General features: G+C 37.5%; 1 protein-coding gene across 2 annotated transcripts in view; it reads right to left on the reverse strand.

Annotated features, from left to right (window-relative positions):
* LOC107748786 (protein shisa-9-like) overlaps nucleotides 1-8,214 on the reverse strand; it is a 72,633-nt gene extending 64,419 nt beyond the window's left edge. For both annotated transcript variants that reach the window (XM_016563737.1, XM_016563736.1), the window contains exons 1-2: nucleotides 8,093-8,214; nucleotides 5,550-6,741 (exon numbers count right to left, since the gene is read on the reverse strand). In XM_016563737.1, coding sequence (XP_016419223.1) covers nucleotides 5,550-6,094 — 545 coding nt within the window. In that variant the 5' untranslated portion in view covers nucleotides 6,095-6,741; nucleotides 8,093-8,214. The remainder of the gene's footprint in view (nucleotides 1-5,549; nucleotides 6,742-8,092) is intronic.
* Between the last annotated feature and the right edge of the window lie 6,048 nt (nucleotides 8,215-14,262).

Below are 14,262 nucleotides of genomic sequence, written 5' to 3' on the forward strand. Positions count from 1 at the left end.
ATCACACAAAGTCACTGTTTAAATAGAAAACACGCAATTGGACCTGTGTAATTGGACCTTTGACTCAAAATCTTGAGATATAGTGCTTCTGACAACTTCCTTGCATGACAACAAGCCCCCCGGTCTCCTCTAGGCCTATTTTTTTTTTCCTTTAGAGATGCTTTTAAAGGCAGACAATGACTAATCAAACTATGTTCTCAGACAGGAAACAATATCATAATGACACTGATGAGGCTGTGCTACAGTTAATTGGGAAGCTAATTACTGGTAAAGACAACAATGTTCGCCATTAAATGTATGCAGTAAGCAGGATTTCAAAACCAAACATGTCATTGCAATAACCCACTTGTTAGTGTTAACATGCTAACAATAAGTGTAACTAGGGGGAACATTACAAAACATAGCATTTTATGCTAACAATTAACCTGCCCCGAGGCGACACCAACAATTAACGCAAGCTAATGGGATACTAGTTAGCAACATGCATTAGCACATTATGGAGGCCAAGAAGGTTTATTGTAGGACTAAAACAACACAACTGTGTTTACTAGAAAGTTCATAAAAAGGTAAAGAGATGTATTAGCATATGCATGATTTGTTGTTGATGGAAATTTACGAATGGGCAGAGTAATTAGCAAACTCCTCAGGAGGTGGAAATATGTTTAGCATTACAGATAATGGAGGAATCAAGGCTTCAGAATTTTATTTATATACATATTCCATTAATTTTACCATTAATTTCAGCTTTTGTGAGGAAGCAAATATGTAACAATTTTATAGATTAAATTTCTTTTCTTTTTTTTTCTGAGCCCGCTTTTTGTGTTTTTTTGCACTTCAAGATTCATTTCTTTCTCATTACACTGCCAAATGTGTCAAGAGTCATTCTGCATCAGTTCTCATCATTTCTGCCCTTTCTTTCCTTTTGAAAAGCTGTGAAAAACACCCGGGAGTCTTTGACCTGTGGCTAAGTGAAGTGCAGCCGGTTTCAGTGTATTCATGAGGTTTGTATAGAAGGACCTGTGAGACGTCTCCCGCTGGTTTCTGCTCGCCTTGGTGGACTCACTGTGGAGCTCAGTTTGTTTGTCTAGCGCATTAATAGTCCCAGTGCCAGCTTTGGGAATCAGCTCTATCAGAAGTCGTAATGCATTTTTAATGGGCACCACTGTATTCTGTGGACCCTGTCTGCTGGCCAGTAAAGCTGAATATAGACTAGCAAACAAACTCTATGAAATCAGAGAAAGAGAAATCTGTGGTGAGGTTTATCCGTAAAATTAACCACAAGCTCCTCAAATGCACACATACATGAGAGATCTATTTGTTAATTTTGGAGGGCTCTTATCCCTATAAACCCTATTAAACCCTATACATAATTTTGAGATGGAACAGTTTATTTTGCATGTGTGTTTTTTGTTAAGTATCATATTTGATACATCGGGCTTTTATGGCTCATATAGGAAAATATGAAGTTCATACTCAAGAATGAGAAAGCTTGGAGGCCTGAACTAAGCAAAAATATGCAATTTGATGCAGCTGATAATACTTATATGGTCAAAAAAATAAGATGAAATTCTGATAGCTTGTAATCAATTATATTTAAAGCAGACTACTTACATAAAATGCATTTAAACTTAAGTTGTTGCTCTATATCTCCCAATAATATGTCTTACTAAGATGATATTTAAAGGGATAGTTCACCCAAAAATGAAAATTTGTCATCAATTACTCACCCTCATGGCATTCCAAACCTGTATGAGTTTCTTTTGTATGTTGAACATAAAAGAAGATATTTTGAAGAATGCTGGTAATCAAATAGTCGATGGTCCCCATTGTCTTCCATAGTATGTCTTTCCCTACTATGGAAGTCAGTGGGGACCAGCAAATGTTTGGTTCTTCAAAATTCTTCAAAATATCTTCTTTTGTGTTCAGCATTCCTCAAAAGCCTAATGTGTCAAATTTGAAATTCACATTTTAATGATTTGTATCAAAATGATGTATGGATAATCATGTAAACCTACGTTGCTTCAGTCCAGTAAATGTTCTTCTTGAAAAGTGTAAAAAATTACAGTTATTTTTACGTTTACATTATAAAAACCAGTAAAGATTTCAAATAGACACGGCAACCATGACCTCGTCGTTTTTAGAATTGTACTAATAGGTTTTTTACTTGCCAAAGAAGTATAAGCTATCATTCAAATGACTGAAGGCATGTAGTAAATTGTGCGCAATAGGTTTTTCAGCATTTTTTAATCATGTTTATAATTTAGAGGCCTTAGAAATTTGTGTATTAAATGATACAGTAGGCTTTATGAGCCCTCCAAAAACTGGCCAATGGAAAAGCATATACGATAATATGATGAATTATCTGTGATTTATATGTCACTCACAAATTTATGCACAGCTACTTTTGAATTGAAGACGCACTTCAGAACCAGATAGTGTAATTATGACATCAACCACCAGGGGTTAACTGGACCGTGCTAACCAGACAAACCTTGAACCATTTACTTCGACCTGGTGGAAACAGAGATTTTGACCAGGACATGGAGGCTGAAGGTGAAGTTCATCTTCGAAAGCATTGCAACATAGCCCACTGGTAACTATTTTTTCAAATTGACAAATATTTGCTATTATTGCTAACTCCTGGCAACATGGCGCATGTATTAGAAAGCAGGCATCTTGGTGTTTACTGAGGACACACTCATTGAAAACTTTACGAGTTACGAGTTTCTGCCCTTACTTTTGTCCTTCATGTGCTCTTTCTTTTCTCCCAGCCTCTCAATGTGAAGCTTTATTTGCATGCTCACACATTTTAGACATTAAAAAAACATTACAGAGCCACTTCCATTATTGACTGGATGATCATGTAATAAAGGCACTGAGCACAGATGTACGATGTTTACTTCGTAAGCACACAAATGCTCTCTCAAAGACTCTCTGGCTCTCCGTTTACTAACTTTGTCTTAGTAAAACTTGGCATGTCTGACCAAGAGACTTGTCAAGCACGCACATAAAAATAATGCAAGTAGAAAGCAGAGCGTTCGCACAGTCCAACCATCACTCGAGTAGTGGCGAAAAAGCACCATTTCATGCTGAACTGAATTGATTTTACACATGAAAAACAAACCCACACCAGCGAACACACAGTTTGCAAATGCACTGAAACGCGATATGCCCTTCAAATACACCAAAGTTAATTATTAAAGGTCAGATTATGCACAAAAACATAAAACCTGAACGTCTCAAGCCGGCACGGTCGGTTTGCTCAGCACGCACATGCATTCGCACACTCAAATGAAGCACGTCATTTCGGTTTCTAGACATTTCACCAGTCATTAGTCACTGTTCTGACCCTGTGATTTTATAAGGTCAGTGGCATAGGATGGGTTTTGTGTATGTGTGTGCGAGCACGTTGGTCTCTACACTGGCCCATGTTTGTGTTGGATGAATCCAGTCATGTTGGCCTCATTGGATTTCTCAGAGCTGGTCAATAGAATCTCTCTCTTTCTCTCCTCAATGTGCCTCTGTATTTCGTCCCAACAGACACTGGGTATGTTTAGTTGCACCATTATGACACACACTATTCACTACTTTTGGCACCCATTTATTGAGCCTCATTAAGCTTTCCTATGATAAATCGTGTTAAATTAACAAGCTGGCTATACACTTCACAAGCTTGCCCTTCTAAAACTGCCTTTGTCATTGTGTTCATTTCACACATATCTTTACCAAAATAAACTCTTATAAATTTTCATACATTTAGAAATGCATCTCTGCCATGTGACTTTTTTATTCCGTCACAAAGCGTAAGAGATTTGTTTTTACCCACCCGCTAAAATCAGTAGACGACGGATAGTCTATCATTCGTTCTCTCGCACACGCGCGCGCTTTCTATCTCGGGCATGGCATGCTTCCAGCACTTATCAATAGCCCTCATTAAATCATGGTGGTGTCTGTCTGCCATGCCACATTACGGATGAGAAACAGATAGCTGGACTGACGTCCCACTCTTCCCGCCCCTGGAGGACAGCGCTACGCTTCCCCATGCTGAAGAGAGACCAAAGTGTCAACTTTATTTACATTATGATGGTGTTGAGTGCATTAAAATAGCTTTCTTTTCTTTTCTTTTTTTTTCACAAACGTCATATAGTCGGAACACATAATAGAGGAGTACAAAAATATAAATGTTTCATTGTGCTTCTTCTTTTGAACTGATCGCAGCTAGTACTGTACAGTTCCACTCAAACAAAAGCTGAGCTTTGAGAAATCAACATGAATGTATGATCTTAGAAATACAGTAGGGCGCAGAAGTCTGAAACTGCACTGAAAAACTGAAAACGGAGTTTAAAAGCTAGAAAAGTTTTGGATTTTGAAATGTGTGAAACAATTAAAGTTTCCATAAAAAAATGAACAATTATTTTAGATTCTGCACTATTTCTAGGTTACTAATCAAATAAGCAAATTTGTGATACTGATTATGTGACTCTTTGTACAGATGGTAAGATGTTCTTTCTTCCACTGGAGCACAAATATGCTCTCAGGGTTGTCTTAAATTATGCTGGAGAACATGTGAGCTCGAGGAATTTATGCAGCTTGAGAACTCCTATCAATAAAGAATATACAAAGTACTAAGATATTGTTTCTACTTGTTATTCTAACAATATAATCTGTAATCATATAGTAGCTTTTTCACTAGTGGTCTCAGTTGTTTGGTCCCCACTTTAAGTCTTCGTTGGTTCTTTGCAACACCTTAATATTCAAGATCTTTTGTCTCATCAATGATAATATAAGGTTCTTAAAAAACTATATAAGGTTCTTGAGCTGGATTTAGCCTATCATTTTTTGAGGTTAAAACAAGATCTTGATGTTACATTATAGGTTCTTCAGATTGGAGTTTTGGTTTCTGAGTTCTTCAAAGCATAAACATATATATAGCTTTCTAAAGAATAAACGTTCCACAGGTTTCACAGCAATGCCATAGAAGAATTGTTCCCCAAAGAACATTTGAGTAAATAGTTCCTAAAAGAACCATTTTTTTCTTTCTCAGTGTCAAGAACGTTTCAATAATCTGCAGAACCTCCAACAAGCCAACAAGAAACAGCTCTTATGGTTCTTCATGGAACCATATGAATGTAAAAAAGAAATAAAAACTTTATTTTTAAGAATGAAGATGACAAAAATGTCTTTGTGGAACTCAAAATGGTTCTATGGTTGTACAGAGCTAGTCTGCAATTACAGACAAACAAATAGAGACTTTAGTCTAACTCTCCTACTTAGCAGATTATTCTGCTCACATGTGTTTCCTCTACAGTTTCTGAAGAAAACTCAAACAGTGCTCAGATTTGCCAAGATGCAAAAGTCTACAATAAAAACTCAGCTCAAAAGGTTTGATCTTTACAGTTCCATACATTTAATGAATTCTCATTTTTAAGTCTCTTCAGTAATTGTAAGAAGCAAAATCTAATGCAAAGTTGATACTTAAATGAGACATCTCTGAGAATTTAATTGACAAGCGACCTCTAAGCAATGAAGTCATCCTCACTCCCACTCACCTGGAGTTTGTCATGTCCGTCTGTCCTCCTTGACTTTTTTCCAGGCCCAATTTGGTGAAGATCCCAACCAGCACCATGATGGCCACCACTCCACATATTATGTACACGATCATGTGAGTGCGGTCTCGATCCGGTTCCTCCTGGACATCGGTCACCGGAGCCGCCGGCTTGCCTGTGTTGGCCCACACCGGCGTGTCGTAATTGGAACAAGACGTCTGGTCCAGACTGTGAACCTTGAACTGGCAGCAAAATCGGTAGTAGCAGGAGCCACAGCAGAACAGGTAGATTCCTGCATTACAGTTAAACGGAGGATCCCACTGGCCCATTACATCGTAGTAACCCCAACAGCGGCTCCCAGCCGACGGGGTTTCATCTGCGTCTGACCCCGGGGTCGCGAGTGTGACCTCCGGGGCACCAGACGGAGCAGCCGTCCGATTTGTGGTTTGCTCACCTGTGCTGGCAGTGTTGGATTGTTGACCGTAAGAAACGTAGCTCAACAGTAAAACGGCAGTCAACACATTCAAAAACAGGTGTGAGGCAGCCATGATCCTCTTTGAGTAATCCCACAATGCGTATCCCAGAATGCAACAGCGCCACTGGAGACAATTAAACCAGCGGAGTTTAGTTAATGTGAACCAAGAAAGCAAGTTTGCTGAGCAAAGAGTTCTGTCTCCAAGTTTAGAGCAGGTTAAATGCTGACTTGTTGTCCGGCTCCTAAACAGCAAGCTGATACAGGGAAAGCAGCCCTCATCAGGGAACAAGACGGAGAGCTTTCCACGCCACTTCAGCACACAATGTGCTCGCCGTTGTCATCACTACAGGGAGAGAGTGAGAGCGAGCAAGATTCCTCCCCTTTGGAGAGACTCCAGGTTCGAGGATCTAACCCTGAGACAAACTGTTTCGTGGCCCGAGAAAAACAAAACAAAAACAACACTTGGTAGAATTCCAATTCAGAAGCCTGAAGAAATGACACTGTTGGAATCAAGCCTTATTCGGGATCTTTGTCCCACTGAACATTGCGTGATGCCAGCGAGGAAGAGATGCCTCACGCTACAGCTCGGAGGTATTCCACAAGTCATTCTCAGTGTTTTACACCGTTCTGTTCTCTCAAAGGAATATCTGTTGTTCTTTAGTCCTCCTGACGCTTTTGTTTTCACAATCAAGGTGTCTTGCTTCTGCTCAGTTCTGTCCCCTGTGACAAAACACCAAACATACTGTCATAAACTCCCATTTTCAGTCGAAAAAAGATTATGATTAAAGATTCTGCTAAGATGTTCATGTGACAGTTATTGATAAGTAATAAAAGTATAATATGTCTGAATATATAAATGTAAACTATAACTATATACTTTTGGGTCAAAATATATGCCACGCATTGTCACCCAACTATTTTTGCTGACAGTTCTGAATACATAAATGTTAATTGGAATATATACTGTAGCTCTAAGTCTAAATATATAGATACATAAAATATAAATTATATATAATGATTAATTAATATAATGACATTTATTAATAATTTCATTATTTTTACATAACTGTAATATACGTAACATGGACACTTTAATAATAAAAGGTTTTGTCATAAATACAATGTGTTGGCCCTTTTAAAGATGCATGTGCTAATCTTAACATCTAGATTAGAATGAGCAACATTGCAGATTTTTTTTTTTTTTCTTTTCAAATATCTCAAACTAACAGGTCTGATCTGATCTGCTGAACTCTATTCTGTGTGTGAACATGCAGCTGTTTCTCAAATTGGGCACTTTTGATCAGATATTCTCTCTCGTTCACACACGCTCTCTGCTTCTCTCTCGCTGGCAAACATACTCGCAGACCCCATAGGAAAGGGAAATCACAAATGAGATCTCTCGAACATCTCCATTCTTTCTTCTAGACCACAGTCTCCAGTTAAAATGGGTGCTTCTCTTGAGGAGAGGTTCAACAGAGATCTCAACATTGCCTCAAACTATCATCTGTTATGACCAAGACACCAAAGTCTGCAATTTTAGTATGAACTCAAACTCATTCTAATCCAAATCTAAATGATCAGAGCTACGCTATCCACAATATTAGTTTAGCTTCTGTTTGTTTCTCCAAAGAAATTTCAGGAGAAACATCTGACACAAAGTTGCTACTCAAAGAAACCCAAGTGAGATAACTCCTGAGCAATAAAAGAGCAACCTCTGAGCAACATCAACACATTTTCCTCTGGTTCTGGCTTCTTTGGGGCCTCTTCTTCTCAGTTCTATCATCTATCATCTACCACACACTCACACACAAAGAGAGAAAGAGGGTCTCAGAATTACAGCCCCTCAGTTTTTCACACACAATAACGCAGAACGCTCACACACGCACACACACGAAAAGACAGAACAGCACACCTAATCCAGCTCCCAAAGCACCTATCTAAGCTCCCTCTCTGTCTGTCTTTCTCCATGTGGACGCGTGGTGCAGATGCACACGTCTCAGAATGCAACAGATCAGCTTCCTACAACGGAGGAAATGCTTCTGAAGCGTAGAATCTGAATCCATCAGCTTACCCATACGCTGTTTATGAAAACAGGCATACTGTATATTGATATATGTATATGATTGTTATAGATATATCTCTATATGTATGTGTTTTCACTGGAGGCTCTGAAGCAGTTCTCCTCAGAAAAAGAAAAAGAAAAAGTGACAGTGGATGACAGAGGAGTGAGGAAGACCAATTCAAAAATATTCCTGTCATTTCCCTCTGTTTCTGCCTCCACTTTGCCATATGTTTTCCTGCTGTCACTGTCTCCACAACCTGCTATCATTTTTTTGTGTGTCAGTTATCTATTGCGTTTTTCTCTTTCTATCTTTGAAAACAAAATCTTGTGGTTCAACAGATGACTGCAGCAGTGTTTACTGAGACAGCAGGTCACAGATCTGTGTGTGTGTGTGTGTGTGTGTGGCACATGTAGCGCTCTTTTAGGGTTTGGCTGAGATGATGGACAGGAAGCAGCAGGGGATTAACGGAACGGAGGGATCATGGAGAGGAAGGAACGACGGAAAAGTGAATCCAGAAATATGGACTGAGGAGAGAGTGAATTGATAGATCTTATCTTGGAAAAGCAAAAAAATTTGGGTGAATCTCAGCCAAATATAGAATATTTGTTGAATGTAGAAGATTGTAGAAAATGTCATACCCCAAAAGAACCAAAAAAACGTTGGTAGACGTTTGTAATTAGCAATTTAGAATATATATGTATTTACATGTTTGAACTCAATCTCAAGTCTGTAGTTGCTGTACAGTAGTTTGTGAAAAATTGCAGAATTTATTAGCTTTTTTATTTATATAAGATAAATAAGTTTTGAGTACCGTAGATATATCAATATATTTTTGCATTGTGACAATTTTCATGATAACTAAATGCATTCCTCCCAATATTCATTATAATGTAAAATACAATACTACACTCTAAAAAATGCTGGGTTAAATATAACCCAGCGCTGGGTTAAAAAGGGACAAACCCAGCGGTTGGGTTGTTTTGAACCCAACCGCTGGGTCAAAAAAAACCAATAGCTGGGTTTGTCCCTTTTTAACCCAGCGCTGGGTTAAATTTTAACCCAGCATTTTTTAGAGTGTAATACATCCTTACTAAAACTAAATATAATACATAATTGTTTTTAAATGTCTTTAACTTTTTTTCTACACAGAATAAAGCACGGATAACAGACCCATTTGCCACAAATTCCGCAATTAAAATTCTGCAATATTATCGTCATTTCAGTAAAATAATATACCAAGCATTAACATATAATTGGAATAGAATAATACATAAATCACAACTACAACAATTTTAATGAATAGAATAAATAAAATAAAATAAAGACAATATAAATAAAAAAATAATTAATAAAATACATAAAAAATAAAGAGAGGAGTGTCTATAAAGTCAGCCAACACAATTTTAAATTAAAATCATCATATTATGATTACAGGGGCAAATTTTTTATAAAGACTTATTTTTTACCAGATTCCTTGCACAATGTCACAACCTAAAAACGCTTCTACCATAGTGAATTATTTGTAAACTAATACATTTTGACATTTGCATCACTTAACCAGCTCTATATGTATGGCTTTTCTGATGTAGTAAACTTGCTCAGTACCTCACCTGGTAAAACGTTGCACTTGTGTGAAAAACATGCTACAAACAATCGCAACATCGTTTTGCAGAATGCATGTTTTTTCATTACACTAGGCTGTTTAAAAAACCTAGAAAATTGCAATATAGAAAACAATGATATTGCTTATAGCACCACTTGTGGATGTGTCACCTGAAAAGTGCAGTGAAATGTACCAAGAGCAACATATTTCCGGTATCGCAAAAATGTAGTCACGTATTTCCAATGAGCCTGAGCTGCTACCGACAGCTGGGGAGGCGGGGTTTAAATGTGCTTAACTGTCATGAAAATATTGTCACAATGCAACAAATCGTTAAGGCCATAACATTTTCCCAACAGCTTTCCTGAGATTCACCCACTGAGAGTTGGATAAAAAGCAGCAGAGAAAGAAAATAAAAGAGGTCAAGTAAAGAACAACAAGAACAGAGCAAGAAAGAGAGAGAGAATCATTTGCATATATGATAATGTTTTCGTTGAGTGTTTTGGTTGCCGGTGGCTCTGTGAGCTCTGATTGCTGTTAAATATTTCTGACTCATTTAAACGGGCTGCTCTACAGCACTGATGTTTCAGAAAACAGGCCGCATCCGATGGCAGAAAGGGATTTTGAAGCTGGGGGAAATTAGCTTTCTCTGGCCACAGGGAATCATCTCACGCAATCCAGTGTTTACTGATTTTGATCACTTATATTTCCATATTTACGTTGTCACTTTTGCAGTGCATTCAAGGTGTTCTCTCTGAACTGAACCCATGACCTTGGTCATTTCACCATTGATTCCCATGCATTTTTCTATTTCCTTCTCTTTCCATAGCAACTTTGTACTCAAAATCAGTCTCCGGGTCTTCTCTCTGGTTCTGTGTTTTTGAATTATTGCTCTGGCGCAGCAGCGGCTCTCGGCACCACAGGGAAGGAACGGATGAGTCCAGAGACCTTGTGGGAGAAATAAGGGGCAATGAGCGTTCAGGCCGGGGGAAACTTATCTTTAATCATTTCAGATACTCTCTCTCTCTCTCCAGCCTGATCATGCCATTCCTCTTCTAAATGGAGGCAAGTGGCCTTGGATAATCCCATGTACTCATTTGCTTTGTGTTTATCTGTCTGTTCAGTTCATCTCAGCCAGGCTCTGAATTCTGTAGGTCCAAGCAAGAGGTTTTACTGGCATTTAGTATAAAAGAAACTATGTACTTTTTTATTCGAAATTAACACAATTTAAACAAGCAATTACATCACATAAACATCTTTCAAACTGTGTTTTGCCTTACCCTATGGTAAGCCTATAATAATTATTTATATGTTCGAGCTGTTGGGACAGATTTCCACAGAATCTGCATACTTTCATCATTCATAGATGCGTGTTTACATCATATCCATAAATAAAGGAAAGATGGGCAGGTTACTACTATATGCAGTGGAAGTAGATTGAAGCCACAAAACTGAACCTCGAACCAAAAAGCAAAAAGGAAAAGCAACTGTAATGTTACCCGTAATAAAACCTGAATCAACATAGTTTGCTCATCTCATTTGCATTGACTAGTTTCATAAAACAATGTTTATGTTGGTAACAATGCTAGCCTATAAACCAGTTACTACTTTGGTCTGTTTGTCTATAAATATTCTTGCCAAGTTATCATTTCCACCTGATAAGCTAAGTGTCTAATGATTAACGTTACCAAAGCTTTGTAATTTTATATTAAATCAACTGATTTGAAGTCAAAACATCAGTGGCATAATGAGCTAACTACCTGCCTGTATGACATTTTTCGTAGATCCAACTTTCGTTGGCCAAGATGTTGTTATGGTTAGGTTTTGATGTCGTTGGTGACATTTGCACTGATAAAGTTTATCTGTAACCATGGACACAGCTGCGCACTTCTAGCCATGAGATTAATGTGCGCAGAATAGCAGAGCCGATGCACGACTCACGTAAATACCTAAACAATATTCCTCCGCAAGTAACGTGTAGATTTATGCTTCAACCACTAGAGGGCTAAGTGTAAACTTTTTTTCTTTCAGAAAACATACAATGCCATTTAACATTGAAGAAGTTTGTGTGTGTGTGTGTGTGTGTGTGTTAGTTTTAATAGTTAATACTTTTTAATACTTTTAATACTCATCCAATCAGAGTCAACTTTTATTGACTCACTCTCATATATTTCCTAATCTCATATTGTGACCCAACAACACCTACACTTCATCTTTTCACCTCCACCAAGCCAATCCCCTTTTTCTTTCCCTTCTATCTTTCTACTCTTCCCCTCTCTGTCGTTCTCTCTCTCTCACACTCTGTTTGTCAGGAGCTGTCAGTCGGTATAAATTACTTTTGACTCCAGGTCCAGAAGGAAAGAGGGCGGAAAGAGGGGAGGGGTGTTGGTGTTGTTTTACAAGAATAAAAGAAGACAGGTGGAAAATGGTGCAAACAGAGAGAAAAGCTGATGGTTTCGGTGTGATATTTAAACAGAAAAGATGTCAGAAAAGCAGAGATATGTCTGTAGCTCAGTGGTTTACAGGCAATTTAAACACACAAAGGGGATGCAAAATACTCCAATTCTGACCAATACGGACACAAAAAAAATTATTTTATGTTATGGATAGTATTTTATATATTTTAAAGAGATCTATCTTATATATATATATATATATATATATATATTTAAAGAGATACGCTAGTATATAAATATAATAATTCTGGCATCATTTCACTGATATATCATCTATCCCTTTTAGTTAGTACTAGATGATGGCAAAAAGTACTCTCATTACACATATTTAATAAGCTAAATGAAGACATACTGTAGACTACTGTTGTTTTCATATGAGGATAATCAAAATGACTAACACAAACCCAAATCTCAAAACACATTTTACAGTTTTAGAATGATTTTTAAAAAAAACATTATGTTCTTTCTTCATTAATCATTTCACATTTGAGGACATGACCGGATGTTTTTAGGGAAAATTTTGTTGGAGTTATGGGGAAAACACACACACGCAGTGTCCTACACTCGTAAATGTGGCGGAGTCACTCTATACCACATACTGATTTGTTCCACAGGTCCAGACCTTCTTGCCCTTCTATTTACAGTATGTCTGAGAAAAGGATGACCTAGATTCAGTCTATGGTTTATGATGTGTATATGTTATGTATTTGCATTAGCCATGTGTTGGTGCAGGCAGTTGAAAGCCCAGTTCATTCAGATTAGTTCAACATGAATTCAAAGTTAACACTTTTTACATTCATAAATGCATATTTTAGTCATATTGTGAATGATTTTCGAAAAAAAAAGGGTATGTATTTTTTGAATAAACTTTCAACTTTTGCTCTTCCAATGAAATGGCTTTACATATGACATCATTAAGACCTCTTGTTTTTAGCCCCTCCCCTCATTCATTTCGGTACAGAAGAGTGTTGGGGAAAGTTACTTTTAAATGTAATGCATTACAATATTGCGTCAAGATACGCTAGTATATAAATATAATAATTCTGGCATCATTTCACTGATATATCATCTATCCCTTTTAGTTAGTACTAGATGATGGCAAAAAGTACTCTAAATCTTTTTTAATAGGCAGAAACAGCAATATATTTAATATCAGGCAATATAACAAATTTATTAAAAAAAAAAGGTTAATGAATTTTAAAAATAATAATAATAAATATGTGAGCTGATAACTGGTGCTGAAATATTTTGTGCATCCTTAATGCAGACACAGTTCTCTTGTAAATTAAAAAGTAATGCGTTACATTACTAGTTACTTGGAAAAGTAATCTGATTACGTAACTCACGTTACTTGTAATGTGTTACCCCCAACACTGGTACAGAACACTCACTTTTACGATCCAATCAATGTCTGATGCATAAAATCAAGCCCCATTCTATTTTTTTTCTCATTGATCCTTGGAAAAATATTATTGCAAAGCTTAAAAAAGACTATCTAACTCTTTAAATGAATCAGGGAAGCTGTATGTGTCTGTCCACTTGTTGTCCTTGGCAGCTTTACATATTTCAGACCTTCCCCATCATGTATAATTTCTGCATCCATTTCCTTTTTCTTCTCCATCAGGAAAACTCTTTTCGGTGTGTTTGTTTTGATTTGTGTTCATGCGTGTGTGTTTCTGTGACATATAATCCCTCATGTTTGTTTTTCCCAGATATGTCTGTTCGGCTCCCCTGGCAGAGAGTAAGTGCGTGAGATGGATGGATAGATGGAGAGACTGAGAGAAAGAGGGTGGAAAATGTCTCTGTAATCAAACTCCTCCCTCTCTCTCTCTCTCTCTCTCTCTCTCTCTCTCTCTCTCTCTCTCTCTCTCCTCCGAACGAGCTCATCTCTCTCTCCTGATCCCTCCATTTCCATCAGCTCAGCTCCCCAATCACTTTATACCTCTATTTCTCATCACTCTTTCTTTCTAGCCTGATGTCTCTCACTCACTTCTACTGTCTTTTCTCACCTTCATCATCTGATAAACAGAGACGAACGAACTTTTATGGACACTTTCTGCTCTGTGGCTCTTTGATCAGCCTGTTAATTTATTAAGATCATTAAAATATTTATCTAAGACAG

Source organism: Sinocyclocheilus rhinocerous, unplaced genomic scaffold (assembly GCF_001515625.1).
Source record: "Sinocyclocheilus rhinocerous isolate Xijiao unplaced genomic scaffold, SAMN03320098_v1.1 scaffold950, whole genome shotgun sequence".
In the NCBI taxonomy this organism is placed as follows: Eukaryota; Metazoa; Chordata; class Actinopteri; order Cypriniformes; family Cyprinidae; genus Sinocyclocheilus; species Sinocyclocheilus rhinocerous.